The sequence below is a fragment of the Saccoglossus kowalevskii genome, chromosome 13 (assembly GCF_978046115.1).
Source record: "Saccoglossus kowalevskii chromosome 13, keSacKowa6.1, whole genome shotgun sequence".
NCBI lineage: Eukaryota > Metazoa > Hemichordata > Enteropneusta > Harrimaniidae > Saccoglossus > Saccoglossus kowalevskii.
In genome coordinates, this window is record NC_140653.1 from 16,805,600 (window position 1) to 16,823,845 (window position 18,246).

General features: G+C 42.9%; 1 protein-coding gene across 1 annotated transcript in view; it reads left to right on the forward strand.

Annotated features, from left to right (window-relative positions):
- The window catches only part of LOC102809636 (semaphorin-2A-like), a 66,167-nt gene that overhangs the window by 36,785 nt on the left and 11,136 nt on the right, over positions 1 to 18,246 (forward strand). The window contains exon 17 of the mRNA XM_085507331.1: positions 3,474 to 3,571. Within this exon, the coding sequence (XP_085363457.1) occupies positions 3,474 to 3,571 (98 nt within the window). The remainder of the gene's footprint in view (positions 1 to 3,473; positions 3,572 to 18,246) is intronic.

Sequence of the window (18,246 nt, forward strand, 5' to 3'; positions counted from 1 at the left end):
GAACTGTTGGCTGAATGACTTGTGGAACTGTTGGCTGAATGACTTGTGGAACTGTTGGCTGAATGACTTGTGGAACTGTTGGCTGAATGACTTGTGGAACTGTTGGCTGAGTGACTTGTTGAACTGTTGGCTGAATGACTTGTGGAACTGTTGGCTGAATGACTTGTGGAACTGTTGGCTGAATGACTTGTGGAACTGTTGGCTGAATGACTTGTTGAACTGTTGGCTGAGCAACTTGTTGAACTGTTGGCTGAATGACTTGTGGAACTGTTGGCTGAGCAACTTGTTGAACTGTTGGCTGAATGACTTGTGGAACTGTTGGCTGAATGACTTGTGGAACTGTTGGCTGAGTGACTTGTTGAACTGTTGGCTGAATGACTTGTGGAACTGTTGGCAGAATGACTTGTGGAACTGTTGGCTGAGAGACCTGTTGGACTGATGGCTGAATGACTTGTGGAACTGTTGGCTGAATGACTTGTGGAACTGTTGGCTGAATGACTTGTTGAACTGTTGGCTGAGCAACTTGTTGAACTGTTGGCTGAATGACTTGTGGAACTGTTGGCTGAGTGACTTGTTGAACTGTTGGCTGAGCAACTTGTTGAACTGTTGGCTGAATGACTTGTGGAACTGTTGGCTGAATGACTTGTGGAACTGTTGGCTGAGAGACCTGTTGGACTGATGGCTGAATGACTTGTGGAACTGTTGGCTGAATGACTTGTGGAACTGTTGGCTGAATGACTTGTGGAACTGTTGGCTGAGAGACCTGTTGGACTGATGGCTGAAATACTTCATGAACAGTTGGCTGGGCTTCAGGCTGCTGGTTTGTTGTGGATGCAGGAGATAATAAGCTAATTTGCACTGGATTAGCTGGTTGTAACCCAGTGTTGGTTATGATGGTTGAAAATTCAGATATGGCGGCTGAGGCTGCACTAGTGGTGTTATCAACCGAGGAATTATTGGGGCATCTATGATGCGTTGTTTCTTGTTGATACTAGAATTGGTGGCTTCTTGATCTGAGAACCGCACTGGAGTTTTCCTGGCACGAGTAGGTCGTCCACGTTTTCTTGAGGCTGGCATGATGAATAAGTTTGTAGAAAATAAAACGGCTAGGTATAGACAGCAAGCACTGAGGCAAGTGTAATACAAGTGAATGATGGATGATTGTATTCCAATGCTTATATAGAGAGTGAGATTAAAAGGTGTGAAGATAAGCAGTTGGGTCATAAACAAATGTACAAATAACTATAATTAAAGCATAACAAGTCAGCTGGTGTGACAATAGTGACCTAAGCTGTTAGGTGTGGTGTTAATGAAATGATAACATGACAGATCAGTGAGGGAGTGTAATCTGTGTGGTTAGGTGTGTGGGGTTTAATGAATATTGATTAATTTCATGACGGTGATGAGAAAATTTGCCAGGTGTGTTGGGAAGTTGTAATCTTTGTGTGATTAAGTGAATGTGATTAATTAATACGTAATGATGCCTTGATACTGATAAGTTGTGTGCCTGGGAACCAATGTCATCCCCACAACGTTAACCTCAGATTACTCCGTAATCAGTCAATTATAGTCAAGATTTCTTGTGCATCTTTAAGACTAGCAGTCACAGTGACTTTTATATAATCACGGTTACTAAAAAAGGGTAACCGTGATGGAATATTGTAGCAGTGAATATTTCTATGGGTTCTGTAATAACAGTGACTTTTATGGGATATTGTAGCAGTGAAGATTTCTTGGGGTTTTTAAGACTGGCAGTCACAGTGACTTTTATGGAATATTGTAGCAGTGAAGATTACTTGTGGGTCTTTATGACTGGCAGTCACAGTGACTTTTATGGAATATTGTAGCAGTGAAGATTTCTCTGGATTCTGTAATAATAGTGACTTTTATGGAATATTGTAGCATTGAAGATTTCTTGTGGGTCTTTAAGTCTTGCAGTCACAGTGACTTTTATGAAATATTGTAACAGTGAAGATTTCTTGTAGGTCTTTAAGACTGGCAGTCACAGTGACTTTTATGGAATATAGTAACAGTGAAGATTTCTTGTGGGTCTTTAAGATTGGCAGTCACAGTGACTTTTATGGAATATTGTAGCAGTGAAGATTACTTGTGGGTCTTTAAGACTGGCAGTCACAGTGACTTTTATGGAATATTGTAGCAGTGAAGATTACTTGTGGGTCTTTAAGACTGGCAGTCACAGTGACTTTTATGGAATATTGTAGCAGTGAAGATTTCTTGTGGGTCTTTAAGACTGGCAGTCACAGTGACTTTTATGGAATATTGTAGCATTAAAGATTTCTTGTAGGACTTTAAGACTGCCAGTAACAGTGACTTTTATGGAATATTGTAGCAGTAAAGATTACTTGTGGGTCTTTAAGACTGGCAGTCACAGTGACTTTTATGGAATATTGTAGCAGTAAAGATTACTTGTGGGTCTTTAAGACTGGCAGTCACAGTGACTTTTATGGAATATTGTAGCAGTAAAGATTACTTGTGGGTCTTTAAGACTGGCAGTCACAGTGACTTTTATGGAATATTGTAGCAGTAAAGATTACTTGTGGGTCTTTAAGACTGGCAGTCACAGTGACTTTTATGGAATATTGTAGCAGTAAAGATTACTTGTGGGTCTTTAAGACTGGCAGTCACAGTGACTTTTATGGAATATTGTAGCAGTAAAGATTACTTGTGGTTCTTTAAGACTGGCAGTCACAGTGACTTTTATGGAATATTGTAGCAGTAAAGATTACTTGTGGGTCTTTAAGACTGGCAGTCACAGTGACTTTTATGGAATATTGTAGCAGTAAAGATTACTTGTGGTTCTTTAAGACTGGCGGTCACAGTGACTTTTATGGAATATTGTAGCAGTAAAGATTACTTGTGGTTCTTTAAGACTGGCAGTCACAGTGACTTTTATGGAAGATTGTAGCAGTAAAGATTACTTGTGGGTCTTTAAGACTGGCAGTCACAGTGACTTTTATGGAATATTGTAGCAGTGAAGATTACTTGTGGGTCTTTATGACTGGCAGTCACAGTGACTTTTATGGAATATTGTAGCAGTGAAGATTACTTGTGGGTCTTTAAGACTGGCAGTCACAGTGACTTTTATGGAATATTGTAGCAGTAAAGATTACTTGTGGGTCTTTAAGACTGACAGTCACAGTGACTTTTATGGAATATTGTAGCAGTGAAATCTTCACTCAGGTTCCTAATCACAGTAACTATATATTATAATAGCGAAATCTACTGCGGTCTTCAAGGTAGTGAGTTACAGTATCCCACATTTGATTTTTTTGTCAAACTCAAGCAATAAACAAATCACAGCAGCTATCAGATGTCTGGCAAAAAATTCATAAATTCATAAAAATTCATAAAAACTGTTTGAATTCACTTCATGCAAATGTAAATGTAATATATTTTTCACTTATTGCAAAGCATGAGTATATTTGCTTGATATCGTTTTCTTGTTATTTCAGAGTGTGTGACGGCAGAAAGTATTGTTAACCAGAAAGAGAGATATGATATGGCATTGAACGAACATAAACTTGCTGAGGAACTTCATAAGAATAATGGAGTAAGTTACAAATTTTATAAAAGTTGTAAAATTGAAAGTAATTTATTTGCCTATGAAATGTACAAATATAAATCTTGTTTGAAAGATATACAAAAATCTGTCGAAACCAAAGACTATATTCTTAACTGAACCCTGTTTAAACTGAAATCTTTTGTAAACTGAAAACCTGTCGTAAATGTATCCAATGTAAGCTGGAAACCTGTGTAAACTTACCGGTAATCTAGTGTAATTAAACTGGGAACCTGTTCAAACTAAATCTAGGTAAACTTAGAAACCTGTCTAAACTGTGTGTTAAAGTCAGAATCCTGTTTAAGCTAAATGCAGTGTAAATTGGAAGCTTGTATAAACTGCATGAATGCTTCGATAACCAAAAATCCTTCTAAACTAAATCTAGTGTAAACTTAGAAACCTGTCTAAACTGTGTAATAAAGTCAGAATCCTGTTTAAGCTAAATGCAGTGTAAATTGGAAGCTTGTATAATTCACTACGTTCAATTACCCACCATAGACTCCGGTCAGTCAAAATGACTATTTTGAACTGTAGGCATTAATCAGCGATTCTGCCGGTGACGGAGAGATAGAATCCAGGTCAGGGGAAGCCCCATGACCCCAAGATTCTTTTACCCCTTACGTCACGAACCCACGTGACCGAGGCCACATGGCAACGCCATAGGCAGCCGTCCATCACTCTTAATTTCTCTCCGCCTCGAGTGGAGATGAAATCTAGCGAGCTCTGCTGGATCGCCTGCTTTTTTTCCTGTCCGGATTTATAGCTTGGGTTGTTGCTGCTGCTCGGCATCCGACATGGTAGCTGGTAGGATAAGTTTTCCTTGTCTTTTTTTTTTACCCTCGTGTCGTTTTCCCCTTTGTGTGTAGTATTTTTCACAGCAAAGAAATCAAAATCCGGCGCCACTACGTAGTCACATGTTGATTTCATGGCGGCACCTTTTACAACTGTAATTCGTCTCCCTCATGCATGTCGTCTTTTATTTTTAATGTATTTAGCAATATATCGATGTAATGACAGCTCCAAGGCTCGCTGCCTTTTTCTTCCGGTCTCCTCGTCTTTCGAGCCGACCATACGGTGGTTTATTCAGAATCTACCAGTATAGAACCCGCATCCGAGATGCTTTGTCGTGGCTACGTGTGGGTTCCGGGTTTTCTTTTTGCGTGAAAGCGTGTTTTTTTCACTGGAGTTCTGAGGCCTGAGATTTTCTTTCAGAGCCATCAAAATCGCTGACACTGACCGCGTCACAGCAAGGTCGCGCGTCCAGTAAACAAATCGGTTAAAGTGAGTTGCGTGTTTTGCATGAGTGGAAAGTCCTCACGCTCGGCTACCGGTACTTCATGTACCGGGACGTCGAGTAAGAGGCCCGACGGCGGAGGTACCGATATTTTCTCGGCCTCCCCCGCTGATCGGAGGGCATCCTCACAGTCTGTTTTTTCAGGCGGTGTTTTTTACCCGATTTTACCGGCTGCAGCGAGGCTGTGCCCCTGGAGGCTTTCCTCCTATGGGGCCCGTTGCGGGTCTCTTCGTGGACCCTTCCTCGCACGGCGCCGAGTTTGCCTCCGAGTTGAGGGCTTTGGTCGAAGGACTGTCGGGGCAATTGCGTCCCTGGCAGGCCGGGTAGATCAGACGCAGTCGGGGCGAGCTGTCTTCACTGTGTCCCCTCGGTGGGCAAGCAGGAAGAGACAGGAAAGCATGTTTGCATTCAAACACGTCTCTTCCGGGGAACCCCCGTTCCCAGTCACGGCTCTCCCACTTTTTTGGGGGGTGGCCGAGGCTCAGGCTAATTACACCGGTCCTTCTCTGGATCGGCGGGCACTGAATGCCAACGGGGTGCTGGCAGCCAAGTCTCCGATCTCGGGGCAGGGCTTTCAGGGCAGGGCACGCGTTGACCCCCCCCCCCACTTTCAGCCAGCTAGGGTTCGTCACGCGGTAACGGTACAACGGTAACGAATTTATCCTTGTGTCCGGTCCCCGCTGTGGGTTTTGACTCCTTTCTTACCGACCCACGGGCGTTCCCAGAGGGAACCGACCCTGTCATGAGACGCACAGTCGAACACGCTCCCTCTCACATATTTTAAGTTAAAGGAGACGCGTTCGCTCGCGTTGGATACAGCCGGTACTCCGGGCGGTCCCTCAGAGTCTTCCATCTGTATGACTCGGTGAGCCACGCTTTTGGGGTGAGGCGGAGTATCATCGTTCCCAGTGATACGATGTATATACCCCCACCCTTGATCCTAAAGCGACCACCTAAGGTTGCTTCAACGCTTATGGGATCACGGGCGTCGGGATCCAAAGCAACCCCGTCGGCACATCTCTCCCCTGTCCGTCTGAGTGCGGAGTGGGGCGCAGAGCACGCAAACGGTGTTGATGGGCGGCGTTGGTCAGCCGCGGAGGATGTAATGCTTAAGGCCCCCGGGTGGGGATAACGTTAGGCAACACTTGCCACTGGACCAAACGCTACCCAGTCGGTGTGTTTCGGGATCAGACACCATAGCGTGGGATGAGACCAAAATGCCCCCAACAGGATTCCAAGGCTCCTTCCCTAGACCCCGGTACCACGAATTTGGCAAACCGGGCAAAGGGGGATAGCTGCGTTCCATGGGTGTCTTTGCCAATTGAGGACGACCCATCTAGCCCTGAGGGCAGAGTTGCTTGAGCGTATTATTATGCGTGCCCAGCACTCTGGTGACCTTGGAGGCAGAACGCACCAGCCTCCTAGACCAGGCGACTTTTTTACTGGTGGGCCACCGCACATCTACGTGCGACACCCCCTAGTGTTGCCTGGCTCGCTTGGCCAGGGCCACTACTGGGCTACGAGACGCGGCCTTAGACGCACGTATTTTCGCCGACAAGCTGAGCTGGGGTACGTCCCCCACCTCAGTGACGCAGACTGGACACCTTCCACCCTCTTTGTTCAGGGAATGGTGGGTACAGTCTCGGAGCTTCGGAGTGCAATGAATCAGAGGGTTCAGATTGAATCCGCTAGCCAGTTGGTCCTGCCATCGGCAAGCGGAGGGCACCCCAAGCACAGAAAACACAACGCCCTAGGGCGTTGCCCGCTAGCCAGAGTCAGCCAGGAGGCAAGCGCTTATACCCTTCCATGGGAGGGAAGGGTAGTGGCGTGCCCCCAGGGAGGTAAGAGCCAGGTGGTGGCTCCTCACCCTCTCTGGGCGGATGTCTACCTGGCAGCAGGGGAAGCATGTTTGACGCTCACCTCTGCAACCGGGGGAGACAGGCACGTGTTCGGTGAGTGGCCAGGTCACAACTTAGTGACTACTTCAGGCCTTGGGGAACTCGCCTCATGGGGGAAGGGAGCACCCTTGCAACTGCCGAACACATGGCCACACATCCCTGTCGTACACAGATTGCGCCGGTGTAGTCCGGTTTGGAGACGGTGGGTGACCGACCCCTGGACCTTCCCAGGTGGTGACATCCGTTTACGGCATACCGCTGAAATCTCCACTTCCCCCAGTCAGTGTCTCCCCTGTTGGGCACTGCCAGGGGACTCCCGCAATGCGGAAGCAATCAGACAGGAAGTAGCAGTTTGCTGGGGAAAGACGCCATACACAGGGTACATCAGCCGGAACTAAGTCCAGGCTTCTACCCAAATGTGTTCGTAGTACCAAATCTACAAGTGGCAGGCGTCCAGTTTTGGACCTAGACAGACTGAATCAGTATGTGCCCCTCGATCGGTTCCACATGGAGACACCATTCAGGGTTCTTCTCTCCATCCACTGTTTTGACTGGCTAGCCCCGCTAGATTTAAGCAGGGCCTACCTGCACGTACCGATGCACCTAGCGAGTTGCCATCTCCTTCGAATCGCCCAGCTGGGCCAAGTATTCGAACTTCGGTGCCCCCCCCCTCCGTTCGGGTTAGGCACAGCGCCCTACGTGTTCACCAGAGGGATGAAACAGGTAGTGCTGCTGCTTCACCAGATGTCGGTACACCTCAATCCGTACCCAGACTACTGGTTACCAACAACCCGGGCAAGGGGTAATAGCCAAACGCATCAGGCTAACACAGGATTTACTTCACCAGTTGGGCTCGTTAGTAAATCGACAAGTCCCACCTCGAGCCAACGCGCAGTTGGTGTCCCTGGGCATGGAATTTTGACACAGAGGTAAGCTTGGCTTAGCTATTTCAAGCATATTGCTTAGCGCTAAGCAGCCTAGTCAGCGTTCCCTCGGTGTCCCTCCGTGAACTAATGCGGATCATCGGAATGATGACCTCAGTTCGAAGGGTCGTTCCCCAGGCCGCACTACGCAGCCGCCCGGTATAACACTTGTTATAACGCCGAGCTCTTCTATGGGAACTAGATAGGCGGGTTTCGATCTCGGACCAAGTGAAGGAAGCCCTGCCCTGGTGGTCGTCACTGACCAACCTCGGGCAGAGGGGCCCCCTTGGACCCGCTCGCCGCAGGTATGACTCTGGTAACAAATGCCTCCCCCCAGGGTTGGGGAGCGCATCTATTGGACGAACAAGCCCAAGGATATGGCTCCCGCATAGTTTTGGGACCACCATATCAACCGGCTCGAACTGTGAGCAGTGTACAATTAGCACTACCACGCTTTCTACCCGTAGTTCGAGACCACAGAGTCCTGCTCCGCACAGACAACGCAGCGGTGGTCTCCTTCAAGAAGGAGGGGGGGACGCATTCCCCATCGTTGTCAGTCCTAGCGGAGCAAAATCCTCCTTTGGTGCCTGGAATACAATGGGGAGCTAACCGCACACCACCTTCCAGGGGTGAGGAACAGTCTGGCGACGCCCTTTCAGGGCGACTCCGTCTCCAGAACACAGAGTGGCTGATACCCCAGTGGGTAGCCTCCAGGCTGTTTCGGCTGTGGACGGTCCAAGGTTAGACCGTTTGCCGCACCCCGGAACACCAAGCTCCCGACGTACGTAACACTCCTGCTGACTCCAGGAGCCTGGGCCAGGGTCGCTTTGCTACCCCGCGGATCCACTTAGTTGTGTACGCTTTTCCTCCCTTCCCGCTAGTCCACCGGGCACCGGAGAAGACTTCGACAGGTGCAACCTGCATATTATCATTGGTTGCACCCAATTGGCCGAACAGGGCCTAGTTTCCACTTCTGTCGGAAACGATAGTCGAAACACCAGCAGTGCTTCCGGACTTACCGGACATGCCGTCCCAACCAGACGGCGCACTACCACGAGCCCAGCGGGTATCACTTACCCGCATAGAGGCTCTCATTAGACCCGCCCATACGAAAGCTTTATCTGAGCGGGCTGCCAACGTCCTGGCCAGGGCGAACTGGGATTCCACCAATGCAGCCTACATTTCTAGGCTGCGAGCATACACTGGTTAGTGTAGCGGAAGGGAGATTGATCGATACCATCCCTCTATTGGCCAGGTAGCAGGCTCCTTCGTCCACCTGTTTGACGAAGTGGGTTTGTCCTACGCAGCGATCGTTGGCTACAGGTCGGCCTTGTGCCCCACCATTCAAACGTACGGGAACAAGACTAACCGATTGTCCTACTATTAGGAGACTCTTTACTGCTTTCCAGACGCTGAGACCCCATGCAAGGGAACTGCCCAACTGGGACTTGTCGGCTGTGTTGTCCGCTCTAAGCAGACCGCCTTTTGAGCCTCTCCAATCAGCACCACTCAATTTTTTGATGTGGAAAATAGTTTTCCTACTGGCCCTCGCCTCAGGTAGGCGCCGGTCAAAGCTAGGCGCGCACTATCCTTTGCGGACGGTTGTGCCGCTTTTATGGGGGATCAAGTTGTACTAAGACACGAATCGGGTTCTCGCCAAGAACCAAAATCCCAGAACACGATCCTCAACCGATCGTCATCCCCCGGCTGGCAAATATTGTCAGTCCGGAAGATCAGGAGGAGTTGCTTCTCTGCCCGGTCCGAGCGCTGAGTTGCTACGAGAACCGTACCAGGTTTTCTAGACGGGGAACCAAACACATGTTTTTGTGTTACGGCCCTGACAAGCGGGATAAGCCGGTTTCCCCGACTTCCATCCCCAGGTGGATTACTGCGACTGTACTGGAGGTCTATAATACACTATCCTCCTCAACACAGACCTTGCAGAGACACCAAGTACAAGAACATGAGGTCTGTGCGATTGCTAACTCACTAGCGCTAGCGTCAGGTGCCCCCCCTCAAACACATTCTGAGGGCAGGCTTCTGGAGAACGCAGAACGTCTTCATCAACTACTACCTAGGAGACACCCAATCTATTGAGCAGGGTCTCTTCAGGTTAGGCCCCGTCGTAGCGGGTCAGGCCTTGTTTGCTGACCCAGCCCGAACGACTGCAGGGGCCTCTGCGCATAGGCGATAAGTCAGTCTCTGCATTTTTGCGGGCAGATTGTCTGTTCCACTAGCACTTCCTGGAAGCTCCCAGGTTTCGCTTCTGTCGACCTACGCCCTCATGCGAACTGTTTCGGTCCTACTTCAAGCTTATCACCCCCGAGTTCGGCTTGGGTCTAGCTTTCTCGGGCACACCGAACCCTGTCACCACAGCAGCATTGGCTTCTTGCTTCTGGGACAGCACAGGCAAGGTAAGACACCACCCTTCTTGGGTCTTAACTTAGGTCTTTGGGTTTGTTTTTCATCCCGGACTGGGGGAAAGTCTTTCATCATTCTCCTTTTTTTTTTTTTTTTTCTTTTCTGTTTGCTCGAAAAAACCCGCCACCTATCGGTGTCTGACATTTTGACTGACCGGAGTCTATGGTGGGTAATTGAACGTAGTGAATTTAGGCGAGGGTTCTTCGAACCCGCCTATTCACATAGTTCATACCCACCATAGACTCCGGGTCCCCCCCAACCTCCCCACTCTTTCCGTCGCGTTGGTCTAAGTCCTCGAGGCGGAGAGAAAGGAACCAGAGTGATGGACGGCTGCTTATGGCGTTGCCATGTGGCCTCGGTCACGTGGGTTCGTGACGTAAGGGGTAAAAGAATCTTGGGGTCATGGGGCTTCCCCTGACCTGGATTCTATCTCTCTGTCACCGGCAGAATCGCTGATTAATGCCTACAGTTCAAAATAGTCATTTTGACTGACCGGAGTCTATGGTGGGTATGAACTATGTGAATAGACGGGTTCGAAGAACCCTCGCCTAAAACTGCATGAATGCTTCGATAACTAAAAATCCTTCTAAACTAAATCTAGTGTAAACTTAGAAACCTGTCTAAACTGTGTAATAAAGTCAGAATCCTGTTTAAGCTAAATGCAGTGTAAATTGGAAGCTTGTATAAACTGCATGAATGCTTCGATAACTAAAAATCCTTCTAAACTAAATCTAGTGTAAACTTAGAAACCTGTCTAAACTGTGTATTAAAGTCAGAATCCTGTTTAAGCTAAATGCAGTGTAAATTGGAAGCTTGTATAAACTGCATGAATCCTGTGATAAAAATCCTTCTAAACTAAATCTAGTGTAAACTTAGAAACCTGTCTAAACTGTGTAATAAAGTCAGAATCCTGTTTAAGCTAAATGCAGTGTAAATTGGAAGCTTGTATAAACTGCATGAATCCTTCTAAACTGAATCATGTGTAAACTTAAAGTGTGTTATCTGAATCATTTGTGAACTGGAAACCTGTGTATACTGAAATTCTGTTTAAACCAGAAACCTGACCTAACTGAATCATGTATAAACTAAATCATGTGTAAAGTGAATCCCAGTGTGTAAACTGAATCCCAGTGTGTAAACTGAATCCTAGTATGTAAACTGAATCCTAGTAGGTAAACTGAATCCTAGTATGTAAACTGAATCTTAGTGTGTAAACTGAATCCTAGTGGGTAAACTGAATCCTAGTAGGTAAACTAAATCCCAATGTGTAAACTGAATTCCAGTGTGTAAACTGAATCCTAGTGTGTAAACTGAATCCCAGTGTGTAAACTAAATCCTAGTGGGTAAACTGAATCCTAGTACGTAAACTGAATCCCAATGTGTAAACTGAATTCCAGTGTGTAAACTGAATCCTAGTGTGTAAACTGAATTCTAGGATGTAAACTGAATCCCAATGTGTAAACTGAATTCCAGTGTGTAAACTGAATCCTAGTGTGTAAACTGAATCCTAGTGTGTAAACTGAATCCTAGTGTGTAAACTGAATCCTTGTATGTAAACTAAATACTAGTGTGTAAACTGAATCCTAGTGTGTAAACTGAATCCCAGTGTGTAAACTGAATCTCAGTGTGTAAACTGAATCCCAGTGTGTAAACTGAATCCCAGTGTGTAAACTGAATCTCAGTGTGTAAACTGAATTCTAGTGTGTAAACTGAATCCCAGTGTGTAAACTGAATTCTAGTATGTAAACTGAATCCTTGTTTGTAAACTAAATCCCAGTGTGTAAACTGAATCTCAGTGTGTAAACTGAATCCTAGTGTGTAAACTGAATTCTACTATGTAAACTGAATCCTAGTGTGTAAACTAAATCTCAGTGTGTAAACTGAATCCTAGTGTGTAAACTGAATCCTAGTATGTAAACTGAATCCTAGTATGTAAACCAAATTCTACTATGTAAACTGAATCCTAGTAGGTAAACTAAATGCCAGTGTGTAAACTGAATTGTAGTGTGTAAACTGAATCATAGTGTGTAAACTGAATTCTAGTGTGTAAACTGAATCATAGTGTGTAAACTAAATCCTAGTGTGTAAACTGAATCATAGTGTGTAAACTGAATCCCAGTGTGTAAACTGAATTCTAGTGTGTAAACTGAATCCTAGTATGTAAACTAAATCCTAGTGTGTAAACTGAATCCTAGTGTGTAAACTGAATCCTAGTGGGTAAACTGAATTCTAGTGGGTAAACTGAATCATAGTGTGTAAACTGAATCCCAGTGTGTAAACTGAATCTTAGTATGTAAACTGAATTTCTAGTGGGTAAACTGAATCCTAGTATGTAAACTGAATCTTAGTGTGTAAACTGAATCCTAGTGTGTAAACTGAATCCTAGTATGTAAACTAAATTCTAGTGGATGAAATGAATCCTAGTATGTACACTAAATTCTAGTGAAAACTGAATCATAGTATGTAAACTGAATCCCAGTGTGTAAACTTAATCCCAGTGTTTGAACTAAATTCTAGTGTGTAATCTGAATCCCAGTGTGTTATCTGAATCATTTGTGAACTGGAAACCTGTGTATACTGAAATTCTGTTTAAACCAGAAACCTGACCTAACTGAATCATGTATAAACTAAATCATGTGTAAACTGAAACCTGTCTAAAGTGAATCCCAGTGTGTAAAGTGAATCCCAGTGTGTAAAGTGAATCCCAGTGTGTAAAGTGAATCCCAGTGTGTAAACTGAATCCCAGTGTGTAATCTGAATCCCAGTGTGTAAACTGAATCCCCGTGTGTAAACTGAATCCTAGTGGGTAAACTGAATCCTAGTGGGTAAACTGAATCCAAGTGGGTAAACTGAATCCCAGTGTGTAATCTGAATCCCAGTGTGTAAACCGAATCCCAGTGTGTAAACTGAATCCCAGTGTGTACACTGAATCCCAGTGTGTAAACTGCATTCTAGTATGTAAACTGAATCCTAGTGTGTCAACTGAATCCCAGTGTGTAAACTGAATCCCAGTGGGTAAACTGAATCCCAGTGTGTAAACTAAATCCCAGTGTATAAACTAAATCCCAGTGTGTAATCTGAATCCCAGTGTGTAAACTGAATCTCAGTGTGTACACTGAATCCCAGTGTGTAAACTGAATCTCAGTGTGTAAACTGAATCCCAGTGTGTAAACTGAATCCCAGTGTGTAAACTGAATCCCAGTGTGTAATCTTAATCCCAGTGTGTAAACTGAATCCTAGTGGGTAAACTGAATCCCAGTGTGTAAACTGAATCCCAGTGGGTTAACTGAATCCTAGTGTGTAAACTGAATCCCAGTGTGTAAACTTAATGCTAGTGTTTAAACTGAATCCTAGTATGTAAACTGAATCCTAGTGGGTAAACTGAATCCTAGTGTGTAAACTGAATCCTAGTATGTAAACCAAATTCTACTATGTAAACTGAATTCTAGTAGGTAAACTGAATTCTAGTGTGTAAACTGAATCATAGTGTGTAAACTAAATCCTAGTGTGTAAACTGAATCATAGTGTGTAAACTGAATCCCAGTGTGTAAACTGAATTCTAGTGTGTAAACTGAATCCTAGTATGTAAACTAAATCCTAGTGTGTAAACTGAATCCTAGTTTGTAAACTGAATCCTAGTGGGTAAACTGAATTCTAGTGGGTAAACTGAATTCTAGTGGGTAAACTGAATCCCAGTGTGTAAACTGAATCCCAGTGTGTAAACTGAATCTTAGTATGTAAACTGAATTCTAGTGGGTAAACTGAATCATAGTATGTAAACTGAATCCCAGTGTGTAAACTGAATCCCAGTGTGTGAACTAAATTCTAGTATGTAAACTGAATCCTTGTTTGTAAAATAAATTCTAGTGGGTAAACTGAATCCTCGTGTGTAAACTGAATCCTCGTGTGTAAACTGAATCCAAGTGTGTAAACTGAATCCTAGTATGTAAACTGAATCCTAGGGTAAACTGAATTCTAGTATGTAAAGTGAATCATAGTATGTAAATTGAATCCTAGTGTGTAAACTGAATCCCAGTGTGTAAACTAAATTCTAGTATGTAAACTGAATCCTTGTTTGTAAAATAAATTCTCGTGGGTAAACTGAATCCTAGTATGTAAACTGAATCCTAGTAGGTAAACTGAATCCTAGTATGTAAACTGAATCTTAGTGTGTAAACTGAATCCTAGTGGGTAAACTGAATCTTAGTAGTTAAACTAAATCCCAATGTGTAAACTGAATTCCAGTGTGTAAACTGAATCCTAGTGTGTAAACTGAATCCCAGTGTGTAAACTAAATCCTAGTGGGTAAACTGAATCCTAGTACGTAAACTGAATTCCAGTGTGTAAACTGAATCCTAGTGTGTAAACTGAATCCTAGTATGTAAACTGAATCCTAATGTGTAAACTGAATTCCAGTGTGTAAACTGAATCCTAGTGTGTAAACTGAATCCTAGTGTGTAAACTGAATCCTTGTATGTAAACTAAATCCTAGTGTGTAAACTGAATCTTAGTGTGTAAACGGAATCCCAGTGTGTAAACTGAATCCCAGTGTGTAAACTGAATCCCAGTGTGTAAACTGAATCTCAGTGTGTAAACTGAATTCTAGTGTGTAAAATGAATCCCAGTGTGTAAACTGAATTCTAGTATGTAAACTGAATCCTTGTTTGTAAACTAAATCTCAGTGTGTAAACTGAATCTCAGTGTGTAAACTGAATCCTAGTGTGTAAACTGAATCTCAGTGTGTAAACTGAATCCTAGTGTGTAAACTGAATCCTAGTATGTAAACTGAATCCTAGTATGTAAACCAAATTCTACTATGTAAACTGAATCCTAGTAGGTAAACTAAATGCCAGTGTGTAAACTGAATTCTAGTGTGTAAACTGAATCATAGTGTGTAAACTAAATCCTAGTGTGTAAACTGAATCATAGTGTGTAAACTGAATCCCAGTGTGTAAACTGAATTCTAGTGTGTAAACTGAATCCTAGTATGTAAACTAAATCCTAGTGTGTAAACTGAATCCTAGTGTGTAAATTGAATCCTAGTGGGTAAACTGAATTCTAGTGGGTAAACTGAGTCATAGTGTGTAAACTGAATCCCAGTGTGTAAACTAAATCTTAGTATGTAAACTGAATTCTAGTGGGTAAACTGAATCCTAGTATGTAAACTGAATCTTAGTGTGTAAACTGAATCCTAGTGTGTAAACTGAATCCTAGTATGTAAACTAAATTCTAGTGGATAAAATGAATCCTAGTATGTACACTAAATTCTAGTGAAAACTGAATCATAGTATGTAAACTGAATCCCAGTGTGTAAACTGAATCCCAGTGTTTGAACTAAATTCTAGTATGTAAACTGAATCCTTGTTTGTAAAATAAATTCTAGTGGGTAAACTGAATCCTCGTGTGTAAACTGAATCCTAGTGTGTAAACTGAATCCCAGTGTGTAAACTGAATCCCAGTGTGTAAACTGAATCCTAGTATGTAAACTGAATCCTTGTTTGTAAAATAAATTCTCGTGGGTAAACTGAATCCTAGTATGTAAACTGAATCCTAGTAGGTAAACTGAATCCTAGTATGTAAACTGAAACTTAGTGTGTAAACTGAATCCTAGTGGGTAAACTGAATCCTAGTAGGTAAACTAAATCCCAATGTGTAAACTGAATTCCAGTGTGTAAACTGAAACCTAGTGTGTAAACTGAATCCCAGTGTGTAAACTAAATCCTAGTGGGTAAACTGAATCCTAGTACGTAAACTGAATCCCAATGTGTAAACTGAATTCCAGTGTGTAAACTGAATCCTAGTGTGTAAACTGAATCCTAGTATGTAAACTGAATCCCAGTGTGTAAACTGAATCCAGTGTGTGAACTAAATTCTAGTATGTAAACTGAATCCTTGTTTGTAAAATAAATTCTAGTGGGTAAACTGAATCCTAGTATGTAAACTGAATCCCAATGTGTAAACTGAATTCCAATGTGTAAACTGAATTCCAGTGTGTAAACTGAATCCTAGTGTGTAAACTGAATCCTAGTGTGTAAACTGAATCCTTGTATGTAAACTAAATCCTAGTGTGTAAACTGAATCCTAGTGTGTAAACTGAATCCCAGTGTGTAAACTGAATCTCAGTGTGTAAACTGAATCTCAGTGTGTAAACTGAATCCCAGTGTGTAAACTGAATCTCAGTGTGTAAACTGAATTCTAGTGTGTAAACTGAATCCCAGTGTGTAAACTGAATTCTAGTATGTAAACTGAATCCTTGTTTGTAAACTAAATCCCAGTGTGTAAACTGAATCTCAGTGTGTAAACTGAATCCTAGTGTGTAAACTGAATTCTACCATGTAAACTGAATCCTAGTGTGTAAACTAAATCTCAGTGTGTAAACTGAATCCTAGTGTGTAAACTGAATCCTAGTGTGTAAACTAAATCTCAGTGTGTAAACTGAATCCTAGTGTGTAAACTGAATCCTAGTATGTAAACCAAATTCTACTATGTAAACTGAATCCTAGTAGGTAAACTAAATGCCAGTGTGTAAACTGAATTGTAGTGTGTAAACTGAATCCTAGTGTGTAAACTGAATTCTAGTGTGTAAACTGAATCATAGTGTGTAAACTAAATCCTAGTGTGTAAACTGAATCATAGTGTGTAAACTGAATCCCCATGTGTAAACTGAATTCTAGTGTGTAAACTGAAACCTAGTATGTAAACTAAATCCTAGTGTGTAAACTGAATCCTAGTGTGTAAACTGAATCCTAGTGTGTAAACTGAATCCTAGTGTGTAAACTGAATCCTAGTGGGTAAACTGAATTCTAGTGGGTAAACTGAATCATAGTGTGTAAACTGAATCCCAGAGTGTAAACTGAATCTTAGTATGTAAACTGAATTATAGTGGGTAAACTGAATCCTAGTATGGAAACTGAATCTTAGTGTGTAAACTGAATTCTAGTCTGTAAAGTGAATCATAGCATGTAAACTGAATCCCAGTGTGTAAACTGAATCCCAGTGTGTAAACTAAATTCTAGTATGTAAACAGAATCCTTGTTTGTAAAATAAATTCTCGTGGGTAAACTGAATCCTAGTATGTAAACTGAATCCTAGTAGGTAAACTGAATCCTAGTATGTAAACTGAATCTTAGTGTGTAAACTGAATCCTAGTGGGTAAACTGAATCCTAGTAGGTAAACTAAATCCCAATGTGTAAACTGAATTCCAGTGTGTAAACTGAATCCTAGTGTGTAAACTGAATCCCAGTGTGTAAACTAAATCCTAGTGGGTAAACTGAATCCTAGTGTGTAAACTGAATCCTAGTGTGTAAACTGAATCCTAGTATGTAAACTGAATCCCAGTGTGTAAACTGAATCCTAGTATGTAAACTGAATTCCAGTGTGTAAACTGAATCCTAGTGTGTAAACTGAATCCCAGTGTGTAAACTAAATCCTAGTGGGTAAACTGAATCCTAGTACGTAAACTGAATCCCAATGTGTAAACTGAATTCCAGTGTGTAAACTGAATCCTAGTGTGTAAACTGAATCCTAGTATGTAAACTGAATCCCAGTGTGTAAACTGAATCCAGTGTGTGAACTAAATTCTAGTATGTAAACTGAATCCTTGTTTGTAAAATAAATTCTAGTGGGTAAACTGAATCCTAGTATGTAAACTGAATCCCAATGTGTAAACTGAATTCCAATGTGTAAACTGAATTCCAGTGTGTAAACTGAATCCTAGTGTGCAAACTGAATCCTAGTGTGTAAACTGAATCCTTGTATGTAAACTAAATCCTAGTGTGTAAACTGAATCCTAGTGTGTAAACTGAATCCCAGTGTGTAAACTGAATCTCAGTGTGTAAACTGAATCCTAGTGTGTAAACTGAATCCCAGTGTGTAAACTGAATCTCAGTGTGTAAACTGAATTCTAGTGTGTAAACTGAATCCCAGTGTGTAAACTGAATTCTAGTATGTAAACTGAATCCTTGTTTGTAAACTAAATCCCAGTGTGTAAACTGAATCTCAGTGTGTAAACTGAATCCTAGTGTGTAAACTGAATTCTACCATGTAAACTGAATCCTAGTGTGTAAACTAAATCTCAGTGTGTAAACTGAATCCTAGTGTGTAAACTGAATCCTAGTGTGTAAACTAAA